Source organism: Melanostigma gelatinosum, assembly GCF_949748355.1.
Source record: "Melanostigma gelatinosum genome assembly, chromosome: 16".
Classification (NCBI taxonomy): Eukaryota; Metazoa; Chordata; class Actinopteri; order Perciformes; family Zoarcidae; genus Melanostigma; species Melanostigma gelatinosum.
The window spans coordinates 3,922,661-3,945,094 of record NC_136649.1 but is presented as its reverse complement, the minus strand read 5'-3'; the positions used below and the strand labels follow the sequence as shown (position 1 = coordinate 3,945,094).

The 22,434-nt window shown below is 39.5% G+C and overlaps 2 protein-coding genes across 6 annotated transcripts in view; one reads left to right on the top strand and one right to left on the bottom strand.

The window, feature by feature from the left end:
- rbks (ribokinase) overlaps positions 1–5,229 on the bottom strand; it is a 32,619-nt gene extending 27,390 nt beyond the window's left edge. Inside the window, exons 1-2 of one of the 2 annotated variants that reach the window (XM_079286651.1) lie at positions 5,169–5,229; positions 1,994–2,055 (exon numbers count right to left, since the gene is read on the bottom strand). In XM_079286651.1, the coding sequence (XP_079142777.1) occupies positions 1,994–2,052 (59 nt within the window). In that variant the 5' untranslated portion in view covers positions 2,053–2,055; positions 5,169–5,229. Of the gene's footprint in view, positions 1–1,993; positions 2,056–4,416; positions 4,466–5,168 lie in introns of those variants that run through there. The other variant, XM_079286650.1, reaches the window with a different exon arrangement.
- The window catches only part of babam2 (BRISC and BRCA1 A complex member 2), a 97,023-nt gene continuing 79,283 nt past the window's right edge, over positions 4,695–22,434 (top strand). The window contains exons 1-4 of one of the 4 annotated variants that reach the window (XM_079286647.1): positions 4,695–4,794; positions 5,106–5,262; positions 6,529–6,605; positions 11,425–11,519. In XM_079286647.1, the coding sequence (XP_079142773.1) occupies positions 5,126–5,262; positions 6,529–6,605; positions 11,425–11,519 (309 nt within the window). In that variant the 5' untranslated portion in view covers positions 4,695–4,794; positions 5,106–5,125. Of the gene's footprint in view, positions 4,834–5,105; positions 5,263–6,528; positions 6,606–11,424; positions 11,520–22,434 lie in introns of all 4 variants that reach the window. The other 3 variants (XM_079286648.1, XM_079286649.1, XM_079286646.1) reach the window with 3 other exon arrangements.

Here is a 22,434-nt window from a genome sequence, read left to right as displayed (position 1 = left end):
TGCTGGAACAGTGGATCAATTGTTCTGGCAGAAAACAAAGATGGACAGATGCCTCGATATTTAAACTAGAGGTCTTCTCACTATTATTCCCGACAACATTTTGGGGCATTTTGGACAAGTGTAGAAAAGGCGGCCAGTGGCATTATCTAAGTTTAGACTACTTCCTCTATTCTTGTGTAGACAGGACTGTGCAGTCCATTTCAAGCCATAATGGAAAATACTATTCAGCCCTCATGGCATATTTTCCACAAGCTTTGCATTTTAAAATAAAATACCAGATGGAAAATTATGTTTTAAGGAAAAGACAATTGATCGTTTGCTAAGCTACACCCCCGAAGGTTATTGTTGCTATGCCTGTCGAGTTCTACAGCGAGACATAACAGAATGCAGCAGAAATTACTTATATTTGTAGCCCAACCCGGAAGTTAGCATCACACTGGTTCCCTCAACAAAAAAACGAATTGTTTTCTTCCATTGGATTTTTGGATTATTCTAGAAAATAAGCTCTGTGGCAAACACAGGTTTATGGGGTTAGCCATAACAATTTTGTTTGATTTTTGAAGCATGAATGCAATCTGCAGAAGTAAAAAGCTGACGTTAGGCTATATGAACCCACGGCACCAAGGTTGCATGAGCGCGAGCATACACGAGGCTGTAAAGGCGGACTAGTCGCCGTGATGAGGTTTTGTAGTCTCATTTAGCCAAACATGTAACAGATTCGAAATTCACAAAAGGGGCATTTACTGACATGTTTTATGTTGTACAACAAAAAGTGAAAATCTGTAACCAAAAACCCATTCAAAAAACCCCATTGTCTTTGAGACAAGGGACCCGGGAGTGCAAAAATGCTGACTCATTTCCTGGTTTTAGGACTCATTCTATGGATGGATTTGTAGCAGATTTAACACTTAAATTTAAATTTTGAAACAATGGGTCATTGATTTCAGGCTGCAATACACAAAAGCTGGCTTCTCATTTGTAGTCAGAAACATGAATTTTGCCGTCTGAAATGACTACTGTCGCTGGCAGATTGTTTTCAGGTGTAGCTAGTTAGCTCACATACTCTAACATAAGCTAACATTGGCTGAAATCACTTGTCTCCGACTGACTTTTTATCTTCGCCTGCTGACTCGTGTGAATAAATAAATATGCACTTGCATATGTATTGCAGTACACAGTAGCACGCTAGTTAGCTGGGCTTGCTAATGATTGCAGCTCACGCTTCATTTTTGCAGAGTATTGCTCTTACTACAACTACATGCACACCGCTTTGGCATGTGGAAATGTGCTTGGTAAGACCCTTTCAAATGAAGCAATGCTTACTTGTGTGACATCTCATCACAGATTATGGTCTTTGTGTGGAAATGATTAGTGATTTAGTCTAACTAAAGAGTTCCATTTTCCACTTGGACTGTTTCATTTCCAGGACTTTTAGTGGCTCAGAGAGGTGAAAGTGTCCAGTATTTCACAAGAAAAACATCAATTGGAGTCAGACAGTCAGAAGAAGTAAATATAATTGTGTGTGAAACAAACATCTTGTGGCTCTTCATATTTATCTTGGGACGTCTTGGTGGGTCCTGAACCCCAGGGTGGGAACCACTGGGTTCAAATGCAGATGGAAAGCCCTGTAACTGTTTTTGAAAAACTAGTCTGCTATAAATATTTTCAATATTAGATCCTAATACATTTTCAAAAACATATCAAGCTAATCAATGTTGGAAACCCTGTCTATATTTAAGCAAAGCCACCTGGGCCATTCAAAGGTTGAGAGGCATTTTTTCTTTAAAAATACATGTCCTCATATGCTCATGAACATTTGCCCAATGTCCTGCTTCCTGTTGGGCCCACCTGAGGAAGCAGAGGAGTTTCCTGAACCCGGATTTAGCTGGAGATTCTGTGCTCGGCCTTCTCATGAAACATTGGCTTTATTGACAGTCATTTGAGTACTGACACAAGTTGTTTCACCGACTACTAGCGGACTAAAGTTACTCACCTCACTAAGTCAGTCATACAGGAGCCAACCACCGTCACATCAAAAGCCTCTTCGGTCATGATCTGATTGAGACACACATCTGTGTTATTTCTACAGCAACAACACTCATTCCTTGACATGAAATATCTTCAAAGATTCTTCTTTTGAATTACGCTCTGACGATTTGGGAGATTCTTGAATTTCTCAACCTCCGTCCAGTTATTTCTTTTAACAGTGAAAAACCTATAAACAAGGACAAAATCTAAAGCATAGCAGCCTCCCCCGGGGGCAAAATATGTAAACTAGTTTTCCCAACAGCCTCCAAACAAAATAAAATCACTTGATATTATTTATCTCCCACATTAGCATGAGCTTGACTGAAACAAGGAAGAAGGTAAAAATAGAGCATTCATCGCTGGCTGATCTGGATGGGTTCCAATCTTATTGGGGGGGGGGGGGGGTTTCAATGCTAGACCACGTGAATGCACCGCGGCCCAGCAAAAGTCTATAATTAATTCAATCCTCAGCTTGTATCGCAGCTAATGCTAGTGTGTTAATCTCCTCAAATCTCTGCCGAGGCAGTGGAGGACTTGGAAAGCCTGGCCGCTGGCTGCAGGAAGGCTCAATTCTCTCCTCCCACATCTCTCAGCATATTGTCTTCCCTCGGCAGGCATGAAAAGCTCGCCCAGAAAACCCTCGGCATCTCCACTGCAGGAGAATATTATGGGATCTGCATTGTCAAACCACTTGAAATCAGCAAGGGGCCCTCTTAAAATTCTCCCTCTCTTGTTGGATTTGAGGGTGGATCCAGGATCAAGCAGACCAACCTGAATGCGTGTTTGTACACACAGACCTTAATGAATACGAATGCATGAATTAGGAGATGATTAAAGAGTTGACCCTCACATTTTTGGGGGTAATTAACAAAGCGTGCTCTCAAAAGGCTGCATTCATGTGTTTGAAACAATTTAGTCTGAATGCTAATCAAAGTTGCGCACGGTGGGTTAAACTATTTAGACTGAGCCATGAGCAAAATCCACAAGAAAAGTTTGTCGTTGGAGCCATTTAAAAAAACATGTAAGATTACATATTTGCCTATGTCTGGTTAGGCTGGATAATGATTGTTATTACAATGATATGACCATTTATGGTTAAAAAAAATAAGTAGACGGAGCTTAGGTAATGGCTATAATCACAGAAATACTCCTTATATACTCAGTCCACCCAAACGCACACATACTTAGTTTCCAAAGGCTCTTTTATTCACATTGTCGTATTCTCCTAATCCTTTCAGAATACTCAAAAGACAACTGTAGCAGAACGTTGAACCAATAAGACGACCCCTCGGGTCATTGAATGAAGTACACCGGTAATGGTGGGATGATAGCCAGCTCTACATATTTTACAGTTGCTGTTTCCAATGGATACTTCATCATCCACGGGTATTGTTGCATATTCTGAATCACCCCCATGACGGTGGAATTTCCCTGTTGTGAATCAGCCCCATTGCCCCCCTGTGGAAACACCACTGGTCTTGCTGCACGCACTGATATAAATTCTATGCCTTTGTACTCATTTCACGTTTAGATGTTTTCCAGGTACGATTTGTTCTTTTTGTACAAGACAAACACATTCAAGGTGTCATGTGAAATGACACCTTGAATGTGTCTATATTTTTGTTTTTTAATGACACATACAAGAACATAAATGCCAAACAGCCACCCACCCCGAATGTCTGAAATATATTTAGGGATATATTTTCCTAATTTTTCAGGATTCTGGTAGTCATACACATAAAATGTGTGATTTATTTTGGATTAAATCAATTAACCCTTCTGTATATTTACAAGGAAGGGAAATATAACAATAGAAACAGGGTTTAAGGGGAAAATGTATTAATCAGGGTTTACGTAATATAAACGTTTACTCATATATGAGTATATATTTGTAAATATGTATACAAGCGTACACATACGTAAGTAGTTAAAGTGCTTGAGTACTTCCACACATATGTAGGCTACTTGTGTATTAAAATGGGTGATTACTAAAGTATTACAAATAAAAAATACTCTGCATGAAAAACAGGGGAGTGTTGAATTGTTGATGTATTTACCTTTATGATGCAATCCAATTTTGTGTTAATAGTCTTACAACTGATAAGGTGGAGTTCAAACTTGTAGTATTATTGTTGTACAGTGTGCACCCAAATCCTTATTTGGCAAGAAAGTACGTGTAGCTGTCAGATAAACTTCACAACACCACAAAAAGGAAATATTAAGATGACTGTCAGCAACTCATTTACGTGTGAAACAGAATTTTCAACTGTGGAGATGAAGGAACACTGTGGAATACAGTGGAATGACGCCACTTAATACGAACGCTAAAGTCAAATCAATCAAGTGTGTGAGACAAAGTGTTATTGAGAAATGCGACAGAAAAATTACCTTGCATTCAAAAGTGTTCTTGCAGAGTAAAACCAACACCCAGCAGAAAAGTGACGGTCAAAGTGCAATATGACAGCTGCCTAACGTCACAGGTGTTGCCAGATCAATTGCATACACTAAACTAATGAAATACAACTGTATTATTGCTTATAATTGTTTAATTATAATTATATCAAAAATAACCATTGTTTATTCGAGATATATAACCGGAAAATGTGGCGCAGGGAGTAAAAACACTCACTGTGTCAACAGGCATTATTCCAGACGGCTAAGTGCGAGGCTATCAAAAGGACCCAAACAACATAAACCGGAAATTTTGAGAGCATGAAGTAAACATTGGAGTTTATGCTTAAATTGTATGATTTTCATCTCTTTCAGGTACTCTCATTCCCACCGCATGTTGTATCTAAATGGACGGTAATGAATAGATCTTTTTTTTGACGAAGCTAGTTGCTCAAATTGTGTCATTTTGACGTTCTATTCCGTGGTAAGCTAACAACGGCTAACGATACCAAGCGGGCGAGCATCTACAGTAACTTTCAATTCTAATAAGCCTGCTTAAAATGACCTACGTTAACGTTACATGATATGTTAGCTCGGGTCCTCTGAATCTCCAGTACCAATACATGTTTTATAATTGTAAAATGCTACGTAAAGCATTTCCCTGAACTGTTGCTGTATCTCCACAGACTCATCAACAGTGGATACAATGAACAACATGTCCCCTGAGGTTGCACTGCACCGGATCTCACCCGAGCTGCGGCCCTTGCTGTCCAGCGTTGTGCGGAATGGCCGTGTGGGACTCGACTCGACGAACTGTCTCCGTGTCACGGACCTCAAAACTGGGTGAGGAGCAGTTTTGGACCATGAGTTACACATGTGAAACAAACACAGCGGTGTCCATTCAGTAGCCCTAATTCGTGCACTGCAGCGATGCTGTTTGCAAATGATACAAGAAAAAATGTTTTAAGCTAAAATAGAATAAGTCGGCTATAAAATACACAAATCTAAGTTACAGTGCAGTGTCAGAAATTATTTAATAAAAGGCAGCGGCAAACAGAAACGTCTACAGCCTCGACTGAAAAGAAGTGAGTTGCAGTGGTCCTGCACCTTTCTTGGAGTTTGTTCCAAAGTTTGTGATCAAAAACTGAACGCTGCTTCTGCATGTTAAGACCTGTCCCAGATGACCTGACAGGTCTGCAACTGAACATCAGAAATGTATTTAAACGCTAACCCATTCAGCGCTTAAAGCAACTGTAGTATTGTGAAATGAATTATTTGACAGGAAGCCAGTGTACTGAAGTGAGGTGATCCACCTCCTTGATCTTAGTGAGGACTCCAGCAGCAGCTTCTGAATCAGCTGCAGCTGTCTCATTGATTGTTTTTAGGGAAACCTGTAAAGATATGTTACAGTGGTTGAGTCAAGTTTTTCCAAATCATGCTGAGACATAAATCCTTCAATCCTTGATATATTCTTAAGGTGATAATAGGTTTGTGATTTTAAATATTGCAGATTGAAGCTGAGCATGGAGTTTTAATCGTTCCTCATTTGCTCCAAAAACAACTTCCTCAGTTTAATCATCGTACCAGAATGCTCCTTGAGTTTTTATGTTTTTGTCCACACAGCCTTCTACCTTTCCCTTTTTTTTTAAAGAAAGAACTAGATATTATCTTGTACATGTTTTATACAACAACATCACAGATCTGTTTTCTCATTTGATCCATCCCACTTACAAGATGGTGGCTGAAGATGTAAAGAAGTTGATTTGGAAAAGTTAAACACATTAAGAAGTTTAGGTCGATACATTTTTTCCATCGCTTAGCTCCACATTATTCTCATATAAAGTGAACGTGGCATTGTTGGAGGAACATGACGGCCAGCTGACATTTCAGGCGGCTTGAGTTCTAACAGTGATTCCTGTCTAGAAAAGGGTTTGACATGAAAGAGAAAGTGGTGCGGTCTGTCGCTGTTGAGAACACGATTTTAAGTTTGCAGCATCACAGTCAGAAATACGATGTGCTTTAAATCAATCATTAAACTTTCTGATGCTCACTGTTCTCAGATTGTTACGTTGATTGTCTTTTTCTGTTTCCATTAACTGCCATGTTCAGCTGTACATCTCTGACCCCCGGCCCCTGCTGTGATCGCTTCAAACTTCACATCCCCTACGCTGGAGAAACCCTAAAATGTGAGTAAATGAGTCATTGAATCTGATCAGTTTAGTCTCGGATGTTGGTTGAATACTCACTAATCCTGTGTTGAAGAGTTGTTGGTATTGTTGGCTTTTTATCTACAACATGTTATTGGAAGGAATATGCGAATATGTCCGATGTGACCCCTGCCCCTCTCCCACCCAACCCTCACCTACTGCCAATGCAAAAAGGTAAAACAAAACTATGAATAACTAAATGACAAATAAAATAGGTTGGAGAAGTTAACATCAAATACTCAATGCTCCAAACACAAAGTACAAACCTCGGGGACATCAAAGCAGCATTTACAAATGAATTGTTGGTCGTCATTTCTGTTTGCACGTCATACTTTACATTTTAGCAGTTGGGGAAAATAAAGTTCCATATATTCCATAAGTATAATAGTATACAACAATACACAGCATCCAATTAAAGTTAGAACATACAATACAAATAATACGAGCGGTCTTAATCATAGTGAAGAACTGGTAGTAGGTCATAATAAGATGAGAGGAGCTGCCAGGTAGAGTAAAATTTCTGGGTAAATTAGATTATTTTTTCCACTTTAAGGAACTGGAAAAATAAATCATGTCCTGCAAAAGGAATGATTATGAAGGGGGACTTCCAAAGAGGTAATATCCTTCTGCGACGGGGAGCAGAACCAAAAGCAATTATGCTAAGCTGCCTCAGTGTGGAGGGTTCATCTAACTCGGGCCCTCCAAAAATAGCTACACCAGGTAGGACCTCCAACCCCAATGACTTCAGAGGCCATTTCACAAAAGGAGCACCAGAAACGTATCAATTTAGGGCCTGACCAGAACATGTGCTTCAGGTCAGCTGGGGATTGTGCACAGCGGTCGCATTTGTCGTCTACTACGGGTAAAACTTGAGTGTGGAGAGATGAATCCGATGTAGAACCTAAAAGTGGATTCGACCCAGATGGGCACCGGAGGGAGAGGAGCTGACACAAGCACTAGCAACTCTTTCTCCCAGGCACGCATACTATACACTGATAAGAGTATGGTCTTTGAAAGATATCGTTTATTGTTGGCTTTTGTGGAAATAGTTTTGGGAGAGAAACTACAAAAAATTAGTAGTAGAAGAAGAAGAACTAGGGGTCAACTAAGGCTTTTCAGTCTTGAATAGTGTTGATCCTTCAATATGTTCCCGGATTGATTTACAGCAAACACAAATGAAGGAACCGTGGCTGACTGAACAATTTAGTTCATTTTGATTCCATCCCTTTGTTCTCTAACATGTAAGTGCTAACAGCATTTCAATTTGCAGCTTTCCCACTGTGCTCAGGTTAATTGATTCATTGTCTAGACGAGCAATGTGTGCACGCTCTTTGAAAAAAAGAAAACGGCCAGTGCTGAATTCATTTGATGTCAGAGAAAACATTTCAATCTAACCTTGATTAATTTCGAGAGGTCCACTTTGAAGACGACGGGTGGTTTCAGGTCTCCAACCCAAGTGGATAAATGAAGACAACACGTTCAGGACACTTTTTAAAAGACGTTTTAAATAACCAGAATTATGCACAGAGGTTAAATGAAAACAGTGGAAATATCCTGACAAGACTGTAAGTTGACCAGAAAGACAAACACAATGTAAACACTGTATCACTTGAACAAAAGGCACAATTAACATAAGGACACCATAGGAATGTTTAGCAGCTTTATAAGCAAGGAGTCGGACCGAAAGCACCTACAGGAATCCTTCAAGTACAAAAAACCCCAATAGGTTTGTTATTATGGTGACGCTGAATCTGTAAAATGATACCAGTAAACATGCCTTTGATTGAACTTTTACTGGAAGGCTCTCTCACATCAGAGACTGCCGTCTGTGCGTTCGTCCTAAAGTGCCCAATGGGCAACATCAAAAAAATGTTAAGTAATTATAATCATGGTTTTTGAATGTTTTTTACTGAGTGTTTTAGGGAATTATGTTGACTCACAAGACCCGTGTCGGACCTGTATGTACACACACGTGCTGAAAAGATCAGTTATCGCCTGTCAACTTTCACACAGGCAAAAGGTTTGTCACCGATCAAGTTTTAAGTCCATGGTATTGAAAAGAGCATGTGTTTGTCCGGTGATTTGAATTATATGTGCTTGCGTTCTGCAAAAGGTCTAAACTTGAAGCTCAATGAACGTCCGTTACATTCGAGCACTCGCCGATGCTGATTACGCCTATCGCCGCCTTGGACAATCTCTCTGAATTTCACGGCATATTGGAGTCGTGGTGTCTGCGGTGACTTTGCCGCACTGGCACGCTTTCAATCAGCCAGAGCTAAAGAGGGCAGGGAGTGGGGAGAGACCATAGTGACGGAGCAGCATAGGAGAATGGTGGTATGAAAGGTTTCTGTGGATGCTCAAGATGAAAGAAAAAAGAAACTGGCCGTTCAGAAGAAAACAGAAAGCGTTTGACGGTGAGGACGAACACTATTTGGCGAGCTCACCAGCAGACGTTCGTCTGCGATGTTGAGACAAAAGTTCTGCATGCAAGCTTTGAAAGGAAGCCTCATGAGATCAATGTTTTGAACTGATTCAGCTGATGAAGACGAAATAATGTTTTATATCAAGGCTTTTAAAAATCCATAATTATCTAAGTAAATGCACCTGTTATGTCACGTGTCATCATTTATCAGAACTCCATCATCTGCAACTAATATTCTCACCCTCGTCAATGACACAATTTGGCGATGCAAGTCAGATCTGTCAGCTACATTGGTAAAAGAGGCTTTTTGTGGCTGGTGAGTTACAGAAAGTTCTTTAAACTGATGTCTTCTCATTTCAGTGGGTTTGAAAAAGGAAGCCTGTTAATGTGCAGGTCAAGATAATAAATACAAGTCAAACATATGTTGCAGTTGATGGGGCTTGTGTCTGCAGTTTGGGAACATTCTGAAATGCAAGAGTATCTGTACGACGTTTCCTTTAGCTGTCGATAAAGTAATTGAGGCCCTACTTGGTGAAAAAAAAAATTTCGCAAAAGGGAAGTAAGCTTTGCTTATTTTGCAAAATCTGCTCAAACAATCTGTCCGGCCAGAAATGTTTGTGACCTCCGTCAAGATGTTGTAGCTGAACTCTAGACACGTGTAGATGTGAGGTTTGAGAATACAAGAAGTACTTCTATGAACATCGGACACTGAGAACAAAACATCAAAATCATGTGCAATATAACTTTTTATTCCTTTTCAATATCATTGTCAACATTACGCACAATATTACTTTTGTATTTTAGTTTGTAATAGGCACTGGTACTAATCTTTTGTTGCTGTTTTCTTTTTCTATTTTTGTTAAATTCATTTTACTATACTTATTTATGCTAATCTATCTTTGTAGTCGTATCACTCTATTGTTCATACATGTTTATGTATTTATTTTTTCTTATTCTTCTGTTGGAATCTTTGATCAATCTCTGGCACAATAATTTCCTTCGGGACCAATAAAGTTCTATCTTATCTTGTGTGAAATTAGGGTTTTACATGTACGTATATTGTGATGGAGCCACGTAATCAACCCTTTCTTTACCCTTCCATTAGAGTATATTATGTATCTATCGTAGTTTAGGAAGAAACCTGAAACCGGACCAGAAAAACAACCAAAAGCATGCCAGTGGCATGTGACGTCTCTGCAGCTGTTGCACTAGTCGCTGTACCTTCCTGTGCTGTGGCCTGAGGAAGAACCTTTGTTTAATCAGGGATGCTGGGCCTGATGTTGGTGCCAGTCTGTGGACCTGCCCGCTGATAGTGTGCAAAAAGGCACGGCGCCCTCGGCACAGAGCTAAGTGCTATTAACGCGAGCCCAGCCCCTCCCTCTTCACCGCTGTGACTGCCACTGCTAAACTACAATTTGTGGCCTTTGTTGTTGTTCGTATTAAGCCCTTATGACCTCAATACAAATAAAAAAGTCCTGCTGAAGTAGAAGCGAGACTTTGAGAAAGGCACGGCATGCAGCGGCCAGACTATACTTTTCTTCAACGTCTGTATGAACAAAGCGGTGTTTAAAAGTCCATGTAACCTGTAAAGGTTGCACTTGCAAGACCTCTATTTTCCCTCTGGAGCCATGCCAGCACATCTCTGACTGACTGCCAGTGGTTTCAAACAGATTTACAAGCCCGTCCTCCCGTCTCCTCGTTTGACTCCTTTCTCAAAGAAAAACACTTCCATGTGTGTGTGCTTCTTGCTGTGGCTGGAGCAGCGAAAAAGCGGAACAGAACAGTCTTGCAGCACAATCATAGGCTTGTGTAACATTTTAGCACCTTTTGGTTTCACTCCTTTCAGATCAGAAAAAAACATATTTGATTTTTGCATCACTTATTGTGTGCTTTTTAAAAAAGTATCTGCAATTATCTTTACAAGACGGACCTGTTTGGCAGGATTTGAGTGGCTTCAATGGTAAATATCTTGTTTGCTCATTACTGTAGGTACAGCACCCGCCTTAAGAAGTTATTACATGTCAGATTGAAGACTGTCCAGGTTAAGATGATGTCAAAGTGTTCCCTCTGCAGTATCCACATCTTGATCCTAGACGGAATAAGGCAGATTGCCACGTTAATATCAGAAAAAAATACACATTTTTTCACTTGGGGCTCACTTAGACACAAAATGACATGTTAAGATGGAGTTTCTTTTTGCAGAGAGTACAAATATATGAAAATGAGCTCATATGAGATAAAAGTTAGGTTGATCCATTGAGACTTTGAGCTCATCTTATAGCACACAATGACATACAAGCAAAGTCAACTTTTTGAATTCATGTCCTCCATATCAATCTTCAATCAGCTGATCAGTTTTTCCTTCTTTCCTCCCAGGGGATATCATATTCAATGCACAGTATCCAGAATTGCCACCAGATTTTATTTTTGGAGAGGATGCCGAGTTTCTCCCTGAACCCTCGGAGCTACCGGTGAGTATCTACACTCGTGTGAGAATCATTCATTGAATGTATATGCTTTATTTGACTACTCTTTTGCACAAGAAAAACACATTTACCACATGATTTGTTTTTGTTCTTTTCCACTTGTTAAAAGCCAGATCTTTTCATTCATTTGCCACATTGCATGGTTCTCTTATGTGGTCCTAAATGTCAGACAGATGCGTTAAATTGCCGATCATAACTTCACTGATTCCAGTAGCCGGAGGGAGTTGAAGCAGTGCCACATACACACATAAGCTGCTTTCCCACTGGACAAAAAAACCCTCTGACATCTGGCTTTTGTCTTCAGTGGGAAAGGTTATAATCAGCATTCATTCCCGAGACAAATGACACTTGTAGTCACGGGTGTTTATCCGCTCCAGCGCCGATCGGCAGCGATGGAAACATGACATGGGTGGATACGCTCATTTTCGTCTCTTTTCCGGCGCTATGCGATGACTGCTATGGCGACTCGTTGTCACCAGGTTGTCGTACAAGACATGTCATACAGTTTTGCCAAAAACTAAATTATACTCGCCAAGCTTTCTGGTCGCTTAGCAGCAGCTGAGTTGTGGCGAGGTACAGTGTGTGTACTGGTAGCTCCGTTAGCTGTTAGCAGTAAGCCAAACACTCCTTACAAAACAATACAAGTGAGCCAACTGTCAGTGATGTACGCTGCCAATGGGCTGTAAAGCCTCATAAAACACACTTTGTTCAAACTTCAAAACAAGCGGCGGTGTATGCAGTCAATGGCCGAGGCAATGCCTTTTGATTCTTTTATCATTTTACATGGTACACTTATACATTCGCACATATGGTACATGGCACTGAAGGAATAGGAAAGTGGATCTTTCAGATTAGTTTGAAGGTGTGTTTTGTATGTTCCACATTTAAGTGCGTCATACAGTGTGGGACTCGCAGTGGTCTGGTCTTGTGTCAGTTTTAATACACTTGGTAATGACTTGGTTTAGGTGGTCTGGATTAGAACACTGACATGAATGTAAACCAGCACTTGTATGATTGGCATTAACATCATGGTTGATGCTAGGCTTCCAGGAAATGTACCTACAGGGGAAATTCATAGAATCTTAGTTTGTATGACTTTTTCAACATTGAGATCTTTGTTTCCAATGTTGACATAACATTTAACTTTCACGAGAAATGTTGATATAAAAGTATCTAGACTTAAATAATTGTATGTCTAGTATGAGAACTGCTTTTCTCGGACTGATTGCATCAGCACTGTCTAGTTTCAAATGGGGTGTGGTTTTAATGTTTGTATGGTATTACAAGCTGCCACTCCACAAAAAAGTGGTTACGACATGACCACATGTTCCAGATAATGTGCCTGCATTTTGTAATCACACTTAATTTGCAATCCTTAATAATTACTTTAATGGTCAGATCCTGCTATTTACTTTTCAACATTAGAAAGGAATACATCTTCTGGTAATTTTACAAATGGGTTACTTAACAGAAGTATTCTAAAATCTAGGAATAAAACATCTCCAGCATAATCAAAGAAAATATTGGTCTTGTTACGAAACCTCATTTATTTTTGTATGCTCTCTCTTGTTGGGCATTTCGGTTCCTCTCAATACTTTATACTTTATATTTTAAGTCAAACGTAGCAACAACAAAATGTGCATCTCTGTCTGCCCAAACATAGAAATCTGTCACATAAGCTTGAATGTTAGTGATTCATAATTTTCAGTGCAATTGTTGGATACATAAAGATTTCGCATTTGTGCGTGAAAAAATTCAAATGAAAAAAAGTATTTGAAAAAAGAATGGAAAAATGCAATGCAAATGTACTTCAACGTTCAAGTAAAATAGTGATGATGACAGATATTACTGATAATAAACCCCTATAATAAAAGAAAGCATTAAATGTAAAAAATAAAAATGAGTAAATACACACAGGCATGCACAAGAATAATAATAGAAGGGAAAAAACAAACACGTGTATCAGACATAGACAATCAGAAACGGTTTATTGTCAAATACGTTACACATACAAGAAATTTGCCCTGGTGATTGGTATGTGACATATATAGAAACATATAAACATACAATAGCAATAGTAAAATACAATTGGAAAATATGAAAATGTACAATAAAATATGGTAAACAAATAAGTTGGAGCATTCAGCATCCTCATCATTTAGGCAACACTCCATAACACTGTAATGGGGGATGTGCGTGCAAAAGCTGTCACAAGTTATCCCTGCACCCATGTGTTTGAACGTGCAATATCTGCACATGGCAACTATGGTATGGCTAAGTTTAGGGAAAGATAGGCAAGTAAAATATTGCTTGGATTCGGTTAGGGTTAGACAACTAAACCACAAGTCTGTGACGGACTCAAACTCCCGTGTCCTTCATGAAAGTCCGTTGTGGTACACATCCATCCACCCAGACCTATACACCCTTACTTCTGCTTCTCAACATATAGGGCACCCAACTTCCTGTATTGAATGTTGGCATTGAACTCAAACCATTTGGTGCAGAATTTTTCAATTTGGTCATAATTCCTGGGGATTCTAGGCTAAACTAAACATTTTTATCCTATTAAATCTAAACATAGACTGTATAAAAGTAATTGAACGTGGCCACCGTGACATCACCCTTTGGATTGTGGACTACCTTTTCGAAGCCTTGCGTTTGGCATTTTGGCTGTCACCATCTTGATTTTTTGGAAAAAACATGCTTAGAACAAAGTGTACTTACCAGTAAAAACATTGTCCGACTCCTTAGTATCTTTTATGACAACAGAACACTGAAAAACGCCCTAAAGCGTACTCTGCTTTATCGTCTATTTGACTCTAAATGGACCATCATTTACAAAATGAACATCATGCTATATTGAAGAAGACTTGAAACTAGGGATTAACACCATAAACTCATGTTTGCAATGTTTACTGAGGTAATAAATCAAGAGAGAAGTAGTCATTTTCTCATAGACTTCTATACAACCAGAGGAGTCACACCTGATGGCCATTAGAGAGAATGCAAGTTTGAGGCACTTTTGCATTGGCACCACTTTTCAGACCAGGACGTTGACCCTTTGCTCTAAACCAATCAAATAAAATGCCTTGTGTAATATTGACTGGGAAATAAATGTCCATTGGCTGTTATTGAATCAGTACAGTGTACACCAGGGAGATTATTAGGCCTCGGCAGAGATCTGCAGTCTATTGAGCAATTCCTTGTTGTTAAGTTACTACCATGCAGTTATCCAGCGCTATTTTTGAAGCCGCCTGACACGTAGAAGCTAAATTCCCCTGCTTGTGTCAGAGTCTAGGAGAAGAGAGGGGAGTATTGCTCACCGTCTCGCAAAATCCAGCTGTGCACATAAGGGGAAGTACCTCTGCTGAGCCAGTGCTCGGCCGCCCAGACGCATGTTTATTTTCCTCATATTCTCGACGTGTTTTGCTGTTCATGCTCTCATAATCCTCCTCCATCTGTCTCTCAGCCTGAGATCCTCCTCTCCTACTCACTCCTTTTTTCCCTGTACATTTTCAGCAAGTACAACCCCCTCTAACTCTTAAAAATGCTCAGTTCCCAGCAAGTCCTTCATTTCCCCCATATCCCCTGAGAAATGTTTACTTGATATCAGCACTGGCAGTGTGAAATTAGAAATAATCTTTTCATAACAAAGGGACAAAGTGCATTGATACAATAATTCTGCTAATTAATGACAATAAGAATGTTATTGTGTGCTACAGGTCATGAAAAGGCTGTTAATAGATCAAATCCATAGGAAGTACCGGTAAGTACTCTTCAGTTTTGGCCCTCACAAGCAATACGTTTCTAGACTTTGCTGTCCATCGGGGGTAAACATTAGGCTAATTTTAGGTCCTCTGTCAGTGGCTGGTTGTATTCTTGATGTCTCAGCAACACACAGCTCTTGTTTACAGCCGGCCAAGGGTATCATTAGCTGCTCTGTTTGGCCTCGTTGTTTTCCCCTGCTGTCACCAGGCCTCGAGTAGGTTAGTTATCCATGCTTCTGTTTAGACAGAAATGTAAAAAATGACAGGACTTAAACATGATACAGCCACAGTCATTCCTGCATGTTACAGTGTCTATATTGGAAATGTTATTTTTAAGTTTATGTTAAGTTTTGACGTTCAGCATGGTTTTGGTTTGAGCCAGATCAAAGCTGTTTGCAAGTTCTCATATTTAGATTTTGTGTAAGCCGCATCAACATTTATTTTGTGAGTTAGCCAAGCTACAAAATGAAACTGTTATCTGGGTAAGGTGAATTGCAAGCCATGGTCACTCAGATATAATCAAGAGGAACCACTACCGGGAGGAGGACTCATCTTAACCACTTTGTCCGTTTAGTTTAAAAAATGTAGTATTGCCATATTTTATAGTGTTATAGGAGAGATTTATAAATTCAGTATAGTATACAAATGTGTTTTTTTAACATTTCAATTATATACTGTGAACATATCTAATACAGTTCTGCCAAATAGGGTTTTCTGGGAGTTGTATGCCCCTCTGTATAATTTGGAGTTAGCAAGAATGGCGGTCAGTAACAGTCTTGTGTTAGCTGCCCGTGAATGTCCTTTTCCAGTCTTGCACCTTGTAGTTAGATATCTGCTAAAGTGCTGACCAACAGCTGAGGCTAGCTTTAATTACCACATGTGACTTACCAGCAGTTTGCTATAATTACCATAAGTGGAAAACTGTGTTAATTCTAAATATAAAAAGACTTTAGAATGTAATGATTAGAGTAATACATTAGTTTTGTGTATCCCAGTAATGTACGGTAGTTATTATCAGTAAATATGAACTACATGAAATTGGTCTGGTGTCCCGATGGACTTTGTTACCTTCAAGCCGATCTCATCATCACCCATCGTCTATCGGTCTGACAGCGATAAGCCTCTGGGGGTGACGGGCTATATTTCTGGGGCTCCAGTGTAGCCAATGGATACGCTGCTTATTGTTTACAGTCCGATCAGCAACTTAAGGTGCGGGGCTGGTGTTGGAGTTGAAAGACAACACGTGTGTGACTAGATTGTTTAAGAAGTAGCCAGTTTTCAAACCGATACAAAGCTAAATCATCGGCAGACGATAGCCGGTTGGTTACCAGATAACCAGAACGCTTTCAATTCCAAAAGCTTGTGTCCGTGGCCTACAGAGTCTGCAAATGACTGCAGAATTTGTTTGTAGAGATTACCTTCAGGTAAAACACTGATAACATATTTGTCAGTGACATGGAAAGGGAGCACTTTCTCACCCTGTTTTTATTATCCATACACAATGTTGTAATTTCTGGAAAATTTCAACAGTAATATTACATATACTGTATGTCTGAAATAATGTGTCTATTATACATTCTCATAGGATTCGGATATTATTTTGACCTTCCAAAACTCCTGCCTCAAATAAAAGAACATGAAATACTGCAACAACAATACATCTTCAAACCTTGATGATGAAGTGATTATTAGGAAAAGCCCAGTAAACATTTCAACCACAATGCATGAGTATGGAAAAGACTTGAATACCCCAGCTGAATGATGAGAGGCCACATGTCCCTCAGATATTTAAAGATACCTTTTTATTGCAGAACAGTTCCATGAGCCGTGGAATATGAGCAAAGTCTGCCACGAATCTATTGAGGTTCACTGTTGCATTGGTGCTATGGTGCGAGGGTTCACTGTAAGTGCAAATGCAGGCTACATGGCAGCCAGATCGTGGCTAATTGGCCGCTAGGGCAGCCCCCTACCTCAGTGTTTTGATTTATAAGACTTGTTTTTAACTGACCACTCATCTTAACCCTCGCTCTAGCTTGATTAATCTAATGCTGGTAGGGCTTGCGGAAAGGCATCTGCCGGTCTAATGGGTTTATTTTGGGCAGAGAGGGAGCCATTGTTCCTTTTTAAAACGGAAATAAATCTTGAATTGGAACTTTAATCATTACTTAACCACTCTGACACATTTATAGCTCTCCAAAGTAAAGATTTAATTGGTTCCAGTTAGCAGTTAAAAGGCGGCATGTGAGGGATTACTTAACTGTGGTGAACATGTAGAGACTTTAAAGTTTTAAATAGTTTAGAACATGCAATGTTGATTTTACCATGGGAACTAAATGAATGATGTTGGACTGTCTTAGTAGGAGATATTGATCAGAGCAATCGCAAAGTATTAACAGTGTATGAAGGAGATGCTACAGTCTGTAGTCTGGTGGTGTGATATTTGTGCTAATTACTAAACGTGGTGGTGAAACATGTCAGAACTAGAAGCGCACTCGGAAAGCGTAGACGTCCGCCAAGGCCATACCCTATCTCGCAATGTTAATGGAAGTAAAAAACAAATTGTGTATCTGCCCCGTGATTCGGATCCATTCCAAAGTGTAATGGGTTCTTCCTTGGCTCATGCTACACCCTTCATTAAATAGAGGGCCAGTCATTTTTCTGTAATCCTGCTGAAATTAAATAAAATCATGACCTCCTGAGTTTCAGACACTATTTGACAAGCACTTCACTCGAGCATGCTTACAGCTCGACCGACTCCAGATTTTTGAAGCCGATATTGGTATTCGGGAGGTTAACAAATCTGATTATAATATATTGTCTGGTGTCTATTTATTTTTAGTAACCCTTAACAAACGATGTTGATACAGATACCTTAGTTGTTTTGTCTTTTTTTGATTGTGATCAACGTACTAAGCAGAACATTTTACCAGTGGCGGGCTGTGCATTTTATACCTGGCCTTCACTGCTGTCCTTCAGCTGAAACACCACCTAATAACCTCATGATGGCGCCACAGCTACGGTTATTATTCGTTTCTAGGGGTGTAACAATCTACGTATTCATATTAAACCATTCGGTACGCGGTTTACAAACCGAACAATACGTTTGAATAATACTAGTGCATTTGGAAAGTGCAGAAGCTTAAATTGTGGGAAATATAATGTTTTCTGCTTTCACGTAGGAGACAACGGGCTGTGTGACCTCTGAACCCAGAACAAAAACAAAAAACAGCTGAGGCACCGCACTTCTGGGAGGCTGCGCTAAACTAGCTTAATGGGAAAACAACAGCGTTCTGCTACACACTCATGGGCCATTCAGATGTTAGATGTAAAAAAGCAAATGCATTTGACTTACCAAATGCTGTTCACTTAAAGACAAACTCCATCCTCCTTTCTTTGTTGACAAAGAGTTTAATCCCACAGTTAAATCCCAACTCACAAATCCTTTTCTCCTCCTTCAGCCATTGAGTGTTAAAAAACAAAGCTAGGTAAAACAATAAATAATCTACACCAAGCAAAATGCAAAAAATGTCATTTCTTCCATATCTTTCAATTTGAACTCTTACTACTCCGACCACTAAGCTTTGCTGGCTACGTTAAGTTTCGTTTCACGATAGTCACGTGCTCGCCCACTGACCAATCACAGCGCACGCTGCACCTCACTGCAGTGCTGCACCTTAAAACTGAGCTGCACTTAATGCTGACATACTTGTAGGCCAGCTAGAAGGCTCTGGCACGTCAAAGAATACGCCCAACATGTCAAACTAAAGATCTGATTGGTTGAACACTATGACAATCGACAATATCGTCCCCATTCACTTAAACTGCAAAGAGATTCACTTGTGAGTCTGCAGGCCTCGGGCCTCTGTTCTTACCTAGAGACACAGAGGTGAAATCTGATTGGGTAAAAGCTCCACTTAAAACAAGCTGCACTGGAAGCAGAGCAACAGAGGAAGACAGTAGCTGTGGAATGAGAAAATAAGATAATGGGAGAAATATTTTTATAAATTGTAATACATGTAGTGTATTTAAGAAAAACGATTACATTATAAAATAGCTCTAACTTTGTGATTCTGTTTAGGCCAGCAGAGAAGGCCTTGCAGATCCTGACGGCTCACCACTGCATTTTACAGTGTAAAATTACCTTGTCAGCACTCTATGATGGACAAACTATGTAACGCTGGCTACTGATCTATTTCCACACTGTTTCCACTGTGGCTTATCAGTGGCAACACACCCTATTCCAGTCGATACAACAGGCTAATTGTGATAAAGCCCAGTAGAGAGGAGTTTGGCAAGATGTGTGTTCACCAAACTTAGTGACAGGAATACAACAAAGTAGATCTACCCACAAGTTGCTGGGAAAAATGATTAGATATGAGGAAATGACAAAGCAGAGGCCAGATAAGAAGATGGTGGGGAGCAATACTACTTACATCTCTTAAGTAGAACATGTATGTTGCATAACAAGGTAATATTTTTTCTTCCCAAATTCAGTAAATGATGACTGTAGTTTAATTTGAATCAACCGTTTTATACAAATATTTCCGTTAAATGATATTTGTGTTTGAAGTAAAAATAAGTTGGTACTTAATTCGGTATATACACACTGCAGCTTGTCTGGATATGATAGTTATGATGACGAATTTTGCTTGTTTTTGCTTTTTTCATCTTGTGATTTTGATGTAATCATAAATTGTCTGCCTCTTGTGATTTGTGAGACACACCGTTCACACCCACATATGTTCAGTGAGTTAAGGTATTGCACTTGTGCAAAACGAAACCATATCGGAAATGATTCTATGGCAAATGTTAACAAAAAATAAATAAAATATAACTTCTTAATATATGTCCTTACTTTCATTAATGCCATAACAATTACATTTGTTTTTCAAATCTTGAATCATTCCATTAGATTCAATATTTATTTTTATTATTATCAGCATTGTGTGTCAGTTTAGTTCAACAACATTAGCCATGTTCCCATTCGCTTAAATAAATATATGAACATTTTGAAGGTATACTGTAGGTATTTGAAAAGTTTTTGGAAGTGACAAAATTTGATTAAACTTCCACCGTTTTGATGCTCACATGAGGTGGTTTTTGCAAACATTTAACTGACATGACTGATCAGCTGTCTTCTCTGATATTTCTATAATGTGCTTGTCTTCGTTTCCAGAACAATTCAAACTTGCCCAATTGAAACATATTGCTGAAGACCTCTCTCCATTTTTCCATCGTAGATGGCCAAGGCGTCTTGTCTTCTTTCCTGTTCGCAACTGCTTACTCTTCTATTCTTTGCTGGTGAATTACATTCATGCATGAAGCGTACTTTTAGTGCCAACTTATGGCCAAACTTCTTTTTAGATTGTGTTTTCGCACTCCAAACTAGTTGATTGAAACACTCCTAATTCGCAATGAATTTTCAAGACTTTTCACAAGTTTGCTTAAAATTTGGAAATACGGCTTTTGTGTTGTTTGAAGCTGCTTGTCAGGACTTTTTCCTTTAGTAATAAATGCTAGTAACTAAGCTAGCTAGCAAGACTTCAGGACAACACTGGCAGCTTATGACTTGATGAATGTTGTTTGGACTGGGAGGCAAATTAAAAAAAAATGTGAATTGCAAATGACATTCCGATATTTTATATATTATTATAATAATAACAATACAAATTTCAGAATGATCTTTTGAATGTTTCAGCTACATTATCACCCAGTTATAAGCCTACTCTTATATTTACTTAATATTTTAATACATGCAAGGCATTTAAAGTAAAACTCTGTCGTTGAACAGACTTTACTACTTGCATATGGAGAAACCTTGTAGCCCTTTAAAGTACATTGGTTCTTGTGATACCTCATTGATATTGACTTATATGTAGCCAGCACATAGGCCAGTGAACACTGAATACTATCTGTCTTTTACTGTAAGATAAGTTTAAGTACACTGTGTTCTACTCGCCTCATACTATTTGTCTGCCCCTCTGTCCCCTTCTTTGTGCCTAATCTATCATTTGTCTGGTCTAGACTTGTCCGGTGATGCGTGCAGGCACTAAACATTTTGGGAGTTCCCCAGTGTTTAGCATCTTTCTCAGTCCGTGTGTGTATGCGCCCGGGACCTGGGGTTAGCCTCTATGGCCTCTCTAGATACAGCAGCAACATGTTTCCACTTATCCTTCCTGCAGTACTTTGCTGTGAGGAATAGGGGCAGGCTCTACGCTGGGAACTCCAGAAATGGTCTCTATTGTATTGTTTGGATATGTTGTTGTTTGGCTCTGTTTCCCCAACTGGACAGCCATTAATTTACTGAATTTAGATCTAAATAAATTAATTATTGAATTGTTATTCGTTGATTAAAATGTGTCAATATACAGACATCCTCAACTAGAAAGATGGACTCAGCAGAGTGCAGATCTCTGCCAGGTGTGTCGGCTGTATTGTGTGATTGATACCAAGACACCAGGCTGTAAGTCGTCTTGAAACTAAATGAGTCAAACTTCAAAACAAGCAGCTATGTACGCAGACAATTGGCTCAAAGTCATCGAACAAGACGCCAAGCTGCCCTCGTAGCTGCGGCTGAATGGCGGCGATGTACTCGGCAGGCTGTGCACTGGTAGTTCCGTTAGCTGTTAGCCAAACATACCATCCCAAACAATAAAAGAGGGCTGTTTTCCACCAGCTGTGTCTCTGTCGCAGAGAAGCAGCTGGGGTTCAACGATGCACTCAGCTGTGTTGTCACTGGTGATCCCTACCACCCAGGGGACAAATCAGCAGTCAATGGCAGTATAAAACGGGTAATAAAAGGTGGTTTTAGAATGTGTGTCAACGCAACCACAAGAGGTCCTCGAGCATCCAGCCATGCAATCCAGTTGCCCAATACATTTTCTTAATCTAGATCCACTTTGAGAATTAAGCCACTCTAGTATATGCTTGCAAATATATTAAACATGTGCAAAGATTTTTTGTTATGTGTTATACTTCTGCATGCCAAGGGGAATACAGATATACTGTCCGAAAAACCCATATTTTAACTAATTTATGTTAATCTTGGTTAGCATACGAGGCTATTTTGAATGTGGCCAACTCGCCACTGTTATTTCCCCCCTTTGATTTAGTCAAGGCTTTTCTATTTGCAC